At 54.5% G+C, this 8,633-nt stretch overlaps 1 protein-coding gene and 1 pseudogene across 2 annotated transcripts in view; one reads left to right on the top strand and one right to left on the bottom strand.

Annotated features, from left to right (window-relative positions):
• The window catches only part of MLLT1 (MLLT1, super elongation complex subunit), a 56,402-nt gene that overhangs the window by 7,817 nt on the left and 39,952 nt on the right, over positions 1-8,633 (top strand). For both annotated transcript variants that reach the window (XM_025043505.1, XM_025043503.1), the window contains exon 2: positions 1,478-1,560. In XM_025043505.1, coding sequence (XP_024899273.1) covers positions 1,478-1,560 — 83 coding nt within the window. The remainder of the gene's footprint in view (positions 1-1,477; positions 1,561-8,633) is intronic.
• Positions 6,466-6,584, bottom strand: LOC112475960 (annotated as a pseudogene).

Genomic DNA, 8,633 nt, shown 5'->3' with positions numbered 1-8,633 from the left:
GCAGGCAGTCCCTGGGAGCAAGCTTGAGGCAGGATGGCTAGTGGGGCCCCGGGCAGTGACCCACGTTGGAGCCACAGGGCGCTGGGCAGCAGTGCATCCCAGAGCAGTCTGCAGGTGGGTCTGATAGTGCTTGGTGACAGGCGAGCCATGGGAGAGGGAGGAGTCGGGGCGTCCTCAATCCTCGGGCGAGTGGTGGACAGCCCGGGTCCCGAGCCGTGGGATCCTGGGGAAGGCGTGGGTTTGCGAGGGGATGAGGAGCTGCTTTGGGGCAGGCTGCATCTGAAGTGCCCATCCAGCACCCCATATGTGTGTGTCCCAGGAGCAGGAGACTGGCTGCAATAGAGATTTGGGGTGGAAGTCACCTGTGACACTCCCATCTGTGAGGCAAAGGGGTTTCCCCAAGCCTGAGCCATGAGCCCTGCCCCCGCTCCCCTGGAGTTTGCAGACTGGGCCTGTGGAAGGCTGTCCAGCCAGCCCTGTCCCGGAGGGTTGCGAGGGACGCCAAGCCCACCTGCCCACCAGTTTTGTTTGCATAGATGAGATACGTGAGATATTTGATGAGATTTTCGAGAGCTGAAAATTGTTAAAGAAAAAAAATTTTAATTTTCAAAAGCTGTCTTTCATTATATTCCATGTACTGGTTTTTAGTAATTTCTGGCCCACTTAAAAATTATCTGACTGATACATATTTGCATAAAGATTTTAACAATTGGCAGGAGTTTTTCTGTCCATGCCAGTTGCCTCTGGGGAGGGTGGGGTGGAGGGCAAGGGGGATTTGATCTGTATTGTTCTGATTTTTTTTAAAATGGGAGAATAATATTTTCATGTAACTTGCATAATGAAAGCGTATGTGTCAAACATTGACTACATTCTGGAGAGTGAGATTGTGGGAGATTGTTTTACCTGTATTTTGCTGTTCTTAAGGTTTTTTTTGTTTTTTTCTTAAACTCTGGGGTCAATGAGTGTTTGTGTCACTTGGGAATGCTTTTATTAGGTGCTAAAATGGGCCCAGGAGAGAGTCCCAGCTGAGTCAAAGTCCTGGCCATCTCCTGGCATGAGGACACACGGTCGAGTGAGCGGTGGAAGGTCACTGACGCCGTAGCGGGAGACCGCGGCCCCCTGGCTCTGGCACCTCAGCCCTGCCATGCTCACTGCCCTGAGCGGGTTGCACTTGAGCTGCCTGTGGCCGAACCGGCTGCTCTGCCTTAGTTGGTGCCACGCCCTCCCGCCACGCTGCGCTGGGGGCACCTTCCTGGAGGCCAGAGAGGGGCCAGAGCGACCCGCTCTGCCCTTTGAACCCTGCGACCCGTTTGGTATGGAGTTCAGCATTCGCGCGGGATCTGGGTCCTGAAAAGCCAGGACTCTTTGAGGCCGGCGAGCCCCAGAGAGGAGGCTCGGGGTGGCGGGCTTCCTGCTGCTGGTGGCGGGGCCTTTGGACAGGCAGGACACTGACGAAGTGTTTTCCCTTTCTCTTTAGTGTGCAAGGAGCCCCCCTACAAAGTGGAGGAGTCGGGATACGCTGGCTTCATCATGCCCATTGAGGTGTACTTCAAAAACAAGGTAGGGTCCCTGAGCGGCGGTCAGGGGCGCGCAGTCCACAAGAGAGGAAGTAGAGCTGGTGACACGTGGGTGATGGATGCCGTGAGCCCTGGCGGCAGAGCCGTCCGCGTGGGAGTGCTGCGGGGACGTCGTGTCCATCCATCTGGAAGGTGGGGGCCGGGAGGGCGGGCTCGCCGCCTTGCGGGTGGGAATGCGAGTGGGGGCCATCTCTCCGGGTCACACGGCCACGTCCCGTGGTCTGGCCGTGCGTGACGGGGCCAGACGGTGCAGCTGGTCCTGCCGGGCTCGTCACTGGGCTGGGCATCACGGCAAGGACCTGGACGTGGCCGGGTGTCCAGCAGCAGGCGGCTAGTTACGTGAGTTGAGCCGCGCCTCTGAGTAGCGTCTTCGGTGGCCTGGCGCGGGGAGGGGGTGGGTCATGTTACTGAATGAAAAGGCGACGTATAGGTATGCTTTCTGCAGGAAAAATGTCAGCAGGGGTGGTCTGGGGGGTGGGATTCCAAGTGGTTTTTGTTTTATTTTCCTCCACGTGTAGTTTCTAAATCTTTACAATGAACATATTGATATCTGTTGTATTAGCTATGAGGCCGCTATGACGAAATAGCACAGCCTGGATGGCTTACAGGCAGTAGAAGTTTATTGCTCACGGTTCTAGAGGCTGGACCAAGGTCAGGGTGCCAGCCCCTCTTCCCAGTCACAGCCTCCTTGCTGTGTCCTCACACAGCGGAAGGGCGAGAGATCGGTGGGATCTCTTACGAGGGCACTAATCCCGTTTTTGGGGCTCACCCCAACGAGGGCCCACCTCCTCACAGCACCACCTTCGGGGCTTAGGGTTTCAGCATGTGAATTTTGGGGGAACACATTCAGACCATGGCTTTTTTTTTAAAGCCTATTAATTAAAATTGAAAAAGCTTTCCTGGCAGCCTGCCTCTGTTCCTCCTCACAGATGCCACCAAGAGGCCATGGTGACCTTCCCTGTCTCAAAGGCGGCTTGGCCTTGGCTGGGCGCTTTTCTCCCAGTGCAAGCAGCTGGGCTGTCTGTCAGGAAGGGGACTCTCTGGGAGGCCTGCGGATGCTGCAGCCCCCTCACGAGTCCCTTGTTTGTTCCTGGCTCTCACGCAGACCACCTGGTATCAAGGACCTCTGGGGATGGTGTTCAGGTGTGCTGCCCCACTAGGGACTGAGTGACATTCCAGCAAGTACCACGCAGCGGGATTCAGCTCTGGGGCTTTCTGGAGCCCAGTTCCCAGAAGCCTGGGTCACCTGAAGCTTTTATGGACTCAGAGCTTGAGAGCCCTGGTGCCTGTTGAGGGCAGAGCTCAGCCCGTCTGCAGGGCGGAGGCTCGTGCGTTTTTGGGAGGGGCTGGGGGAGATGCACGGGGGCCGCCGTGCCCTGCAGGGCCATCGTCCCACCACCTGCTTCGGGAGGCCGGGCCAGGGAGGCCTCTTGCTGCGCTGGGAGTGGGGAGAAAGGGGGCAGGGATTTTGGAGGCACAGGGACCCACACTGGGGACTCAGGCTGGGGGCAGGTGTCACTGGTCTCTGCAGTCCCTGTGGGGAGCCTGTGGAGGGCATGATGAGGGTAGTTCCCTGGGTGGGCGGGAACACAGTCCGTCTGCAGAAAGTGCCAGCGTCCCTGTGCGCTGGTGTCTGGGAGGCGGGCAGTGGTGGCGGAATTCTTTGAAGCTCCTCTGTGGTTTATGAATATATTTCTTTGAGGCTCAGAAGCGTCTTTGGGCCCCACTGGTCAGCAAGGGTTTGTGTTCTCTGAGACTTAACTGGTCCCTGACTTCTCGCTTGACTTCTCGCTGTCCCCAGGGGTCTGCTAGTAGGCCCTGGCTTACCCCAGGGGGGAGGGGCACTGCTGGGGCCGGACAGTAACATGGTGTGACTGCTGTGTTTTAGTGCCTTCCTGGCCCGGCGGTCCTTGCCGGGCTCCGGATTGAAAGAGGCAGGGGCACTTGGTGCTTGCGACTCAAATCCCAGCTCGGACCTTTCCCTGTGGTGGCCTCTGCAACCTTTGTGCCTCAGACCTTTCACGGGGTGGCAGTGAGGCGCACAGGGTCTCCCTCTAAAGGGGCACCTGTGGGGGGAAGCGGGAACTGTTTGGGGCGGCCCCTCTCTTGGCCCCCACCTGAGCAGCGGTCCCCTGGGCCTCGTGTCCAGACTTCAGGGCCTGTACTGAGTCCTTGAGGATACACCCGTATGTCCTGGCACCGGCAGGGAAGGGACCGCGTGGCGCTCTGACCGCAGGACTCGTGTGCAGGCACAGCGTCCTCACCTACACCGTGGCATCGAGGGGCAGAGGAGGCTTCTCAGAGCCTGTCCTGAGTCCCTGTGTGCTGTTCTGGGGCCTGCGGGCTTGCTTCCTCCGGGGGGCTGCGAGTATGCGTGGGCGGTACCCTGTACGCCTCTTTAATTGCCCCGTCTCTTTACGAGGCTCTGAGTTGCTGGCCCCAGCGGTTGCCACTTCTCCAGGTGCCCCCTCAGAGGGGCATGCGTGCACCTCACCGCCCCACGCATCGAGCAGGCATGGCAGCAGCTGGTGCAGGGTGGAGGGTTTTTGTTCTGGTCCAGTTTTTTGAGGTGTAATTTAATATAGAAAACACTTTCTCATCTTAGGTGTAGTAGGTTTTTTAGATTTCATCATGTGTTTTCCTTTGAATCCTGTTGGCGGATGGTTGTTTTTTTTTGTGACAGAAAGGTCACATTCTTTAGGATTTACCTGTCTGACCAGTTCCCGCAGAGGCCCCATGAGCCTGTTCTCAGAACTGCAGCGTGGTGTCGCTCGGGACAGACACCGAACTCAGGACAGACACCGAACTCGGCTGCACGCCAGTCACGGACTCGTCGTGGTCCTTAGCTCACGCTGCTGGGCGGGTAGGCGGGCACTTGGTCTCCAGAGGCGCTCTGGAGGAAGGTGCTCTCCCCAGTCTGTGGACGAAGGAGCTCTTGGATGCGCAGGCACCTGCTCGGGGCCACTCAGTAAGTGGCGGTGCTGGGATTTGAACCAGCGGAGCGTGTGGTCCTCTACGCACCCCCAGGACAGGCTTGATCTAGAACAGTAGCTGTTCATGAATTCTGGGCTTTGCTGACATCTGGGTGATAGGCAAAGTTTGATTTTTCTGTGCTGTGTTCTGCAGATGTTGTCTGAATGTGTCCCTGCTTTAGAAGTTTTGCGAAGACCAGACAGCTGTGGAAAAGTGAATGCCGGGTCCCATGCAGCGGCTCGTGCAGGGTTGGACACAGCAGGGTCATCACGAGTAGGTGCTCTGATGGCCGCTCCACCCTGGTGTGGGAAGGGTCGCACTTGCCTTTTGGCCGCAACGTTGTCCTCTGCCATCAGTGTGGGAGGCGAGTGTTTGAGGCAGGAAGCACAGGACAAAGCGGCTGTGTCCTCGTTACTTCTCCCGGTCTCAGCCCGTCTCTCTGTACAGCGGGCCCCCGGGCTGCCTGCTCCTCGGGGCTGTCAGGAAGGGCCGCCGAGGGAGCCGGTAAAGCCGGGCGGGTGCCCAGTGCGGACAAGGCGTTCCGCAGGGCTCTTACTGTTGCTGCTGAGGTGGCGTCGCCTCTTCCCAGTTGGTCCGGGTGAGAAGCCAGTGGACAGAGCAGCCGTGGAGGCTCTAGAGGTGAAGAAAGGTGACCTTGTCTTCTCTGGTGGGGCTGGGTCTGCACCTCGAACAGAAAGAGCACTTGCTCAGATGCGGGACGTTGTCTCGTTGAAGCATGAGGTGTTCTTAGCCGCACTTGACCCTGAACACGGCGTCGTCTGCGAGATGAAGTTCTGTTTTACGTGCTGTTTGGCACTGGATCTTCTCTGAGGCCACCTTCTGTTTGATCTCTTGGCAGGATGCTCTTTTATGGATAAACCATTACTTTCCCCCAGGGGAAAAAATGGGGGCGCTTTGTGTGAGGGGTCACATTCGTGCATGGTCCTGCTGTTTTCACTCTTGCCAAATGACACCAAAGGAGAGGTTTTTCCTCTTTCCGAAACCAAGCGCCCAGTGCCTTTCACAGCCCCTCTTCTCCAGACTCTCCGGGTCTCCAGACACCGGTACCGGTCCGTGGCTTGTTAGGAACCCGGCTGCACTGCAGGAGGTGAGCGAGCGAAGCTTCATCTGCATTTGCAGCCGCTCCCCCGCACCGGCATCACTGCCGCAGCTCCGCCTCAGATCATCAGGCGTTAGATTCTCATAGGAGCACCGGTCCCTGGTGTCCAGAATGTTGGGGACTGCTGTTACAGGGCACACAACTCAGGACCAGCCAGGTGGAAGAGATGCATGGGGCAAGATATGTGGCAGGGGTTGTGGGGCTTCCAGGTGCACCAGCCCCAGCACCTCCAGCTCGCCTCGCTGGAAGTGCTCCGAACCCTGTCAGTTGGGGGTTTTCACCAAGGCGTCATGATGTAGGCATGGTTGATTAGGTCAGCGGCCCTAGGTGATTAACTCAGCCACCAGCCTGTCTCCCCTCCCTGGAGGTGGAAGGTGGAGATGGAAGTTCCAAGCTTCTGATCGAGGCTTGGTCTTTCTGGGGACCAGGCCCCATCCTGGGGCTAGCTAGGGGCCCACCAGAAGTCACCTCATCAAAACAAAAGATGCTCCTGTCATCCCTATCAGGAAATTCCAAGGGTTTTAGGAGATCTGTGGGAGGAAACGGGGACAAAGACAAAATATCTTTCCATGCGACCACAATTGTTTGAAAAAAATTTATTGAGGTGGAATTCACATAACATACAATTACCCATTTTAGAGTGTATTCGCTGGCATAGAGTGTAGTCTCGATGTGCAACCACGCCTCTAGTCTCAAATTTAAAAAAAATTTTTTTTTAGGCGAGGCAACCCTTGGTTGACCTCACAGATTACAAGGACTTTGTCAGCTTACAATCCCTTATTTTTCTATTTTTCATGCCTATAGCACCTGGTCTCCCTGGGTGGTCTCCCATCCAAGTACTAGCCAGGCCCGACCCTGCTTAGCTTCCGAGATCAGACGGGATCGGGCACGTTCAGGGTGGCCTGGCTGTAGACTAGTCTCAAATTTCTTGTCTCCTCGTTCTCCCTGCCCCCACCTTCTGGCAGCCTCTAATCTGCCTTCTGTTCTACGGATTGCCTCTTCTAGACATTTCATAGAAAGGAATCGTAAACTGCACGTCCTGCTGCGTCGGCTTCTTTCACTTAGCGAAATGTTTTCGAGGGTCATCCATGTCGTCGCGTGTCAGGGCTTCATTCCTCCTTCATTCCAGTCATACTCTGTTGTATAGATAACACTTGATTCACATTACTCACAATAGTTCTCTTCTGTAAAGTCACCACGAACGCAGAATTACTGAAAACTGGACCATTGCTACGAGGGGGAATACAGTGTTTGGTTCCCGCAAGCCTCTGGCCACGAAGCTTTCATCAGCTGGTCGTGCATAACCTGTGCCGCGTGCGTTTCTGTGTGCAGGCGGCTTATTTAATATACATCGTTGATTCATTGACATCGAACTCACAGCCAGCAGCTCTGTAACTCCTGCCCCAACCAAGCTTTCTTTGTAAGGCACGTCCCAGCCTTCCCATGCTTAGGAACCGTTTCAAATAGCCAGAACACCAGCAAAAAGCACATACATGTCAGAAACAGGGCACTCGCCAGACCAGGACACTGTTAGAGTTTGAGAGCTGAACTCAGAAGGCAGAGCGCCGCCTGGGGCGATGTCAGCCGGGAACGGTGTGTCGGGCCGCTCAGCGCTCCCACCCCCCTGTGCATGTCTGTGAACGAGTGTGAGAACCTTGAGTACTGGATTTGGGTTATAAATCAGTTCTGGTGAATAGGTGAACCTGCAAGCATGGAACCCACGCGTGATGACGATGCGCTGCCCCACAGTTCACTCGTCCACCCGCCTGCGGGTAGACACTCGGGCTGTTTCCGCCCGCCTGCTGCTGTGAACACGCTTGTATGTGTACACGTTCGCGGTCCAGTTTTCACTTCCTTTGGGTGGATACCTACAAGTGCAATTGCTGGGTCATCTGGTCGTCTGTGTTTGCCCGTGAGGAACCGGCGGGCTGTTTCCTGCAGCTGCTTCACCACGTTCCATTCCCGCTAGCAGTGCGCGAAAGTTTCTGCTTCTCCGCGTTCCTCTTCAGTGCTAGTGCCTTTCTTCTGTGTTTCATTTTGTTACGGGTATTCCGGTAGGTGTGGAGGTTCGTCCACATTGTGGCGTGGGGCAGCGTTTCATTCCTTTTTTAAGGCCGAATAATATTCCATTGTGCGGGCGGACCACATTTGCTTACCCGCCCATCTCTGTGGACACTTGGGCTGCTCCCACATTTTAAATATCGTGAATAATGATGCTTCGAACGTGAGGATGCAAATGTCTCTTTGAGACCCTGCTTTCAGTTCTTTTGGGTACATGCAAGTGCTGGATAGTAAGGTAAATCTGTTTTTAGTTTTTCACGGCAGCTGTCGCATTTTCCGCAGTTATTAACGGTGGACAGCTGGTGTAACTTTTCCACATCCTTGTCAACACTTGTTGTTCTTTCGAATGCTTTTCATAAGAGTGGGTGTGAGATGGTATCTCATTGTGGTTTTGACGCCTTTCTCTAATGATTAGTTAGCATCTTTTCATGTGCTTATTGGGCATTTGTATATATATTTTGGAGAAATGTCTGTTAGACTCTTGCCTAGTTTTGAATTGGGTTGTTGAATTTTAGGAGTTATTTAGACATTCTAGGTATTGAATCCTGTATCAGATACATAATTTGTAAACATTTTCTCCCATTCTGTGGGTTGCCTTTTCTCTCTGTTGATCATGCCCTTTGATAAGTAAACGTTTTTAATTTTCACAAAGCCCAATTGACTTATTTTTCATTTGCTTACCTGTGCCTTGCCTATGCCATATCCAAGAAATCATTACCAAATTCAGTGTCTGCAGCTTTTGCCCTGTGTTTTCTTCTAAGAGTTTTATAATCTTAACTCTTAAGTATTTGGTTCACTCTGAGTTAATTTTTGGATATGGCGTTAGGTAAGGGTTGAACTTCAGTCTTCTAGATGTGGCTGTCCAGTGTCCCCAGCACCATTTGTTGACAGACTATTCTTTC

The sequence above is a fragment of the Pteropus alecto genome, unplaced genomic scaffold (assembly GCF_000325575.1).
Source record: "Pteropus alecto unplaced genomic scaffold, ASM32557v1 scaffold30, whole genome shotgun sequence".
Lineage (NCBI taxonomy): Eukaryota > Metazoa > Chordata > Mammalia > Chiroptera > Pteropodidae > Pteropus > Pteropus alecto.
This window is presented reverse-complemented; position numbering and strand designations above follow the sequence as displayed.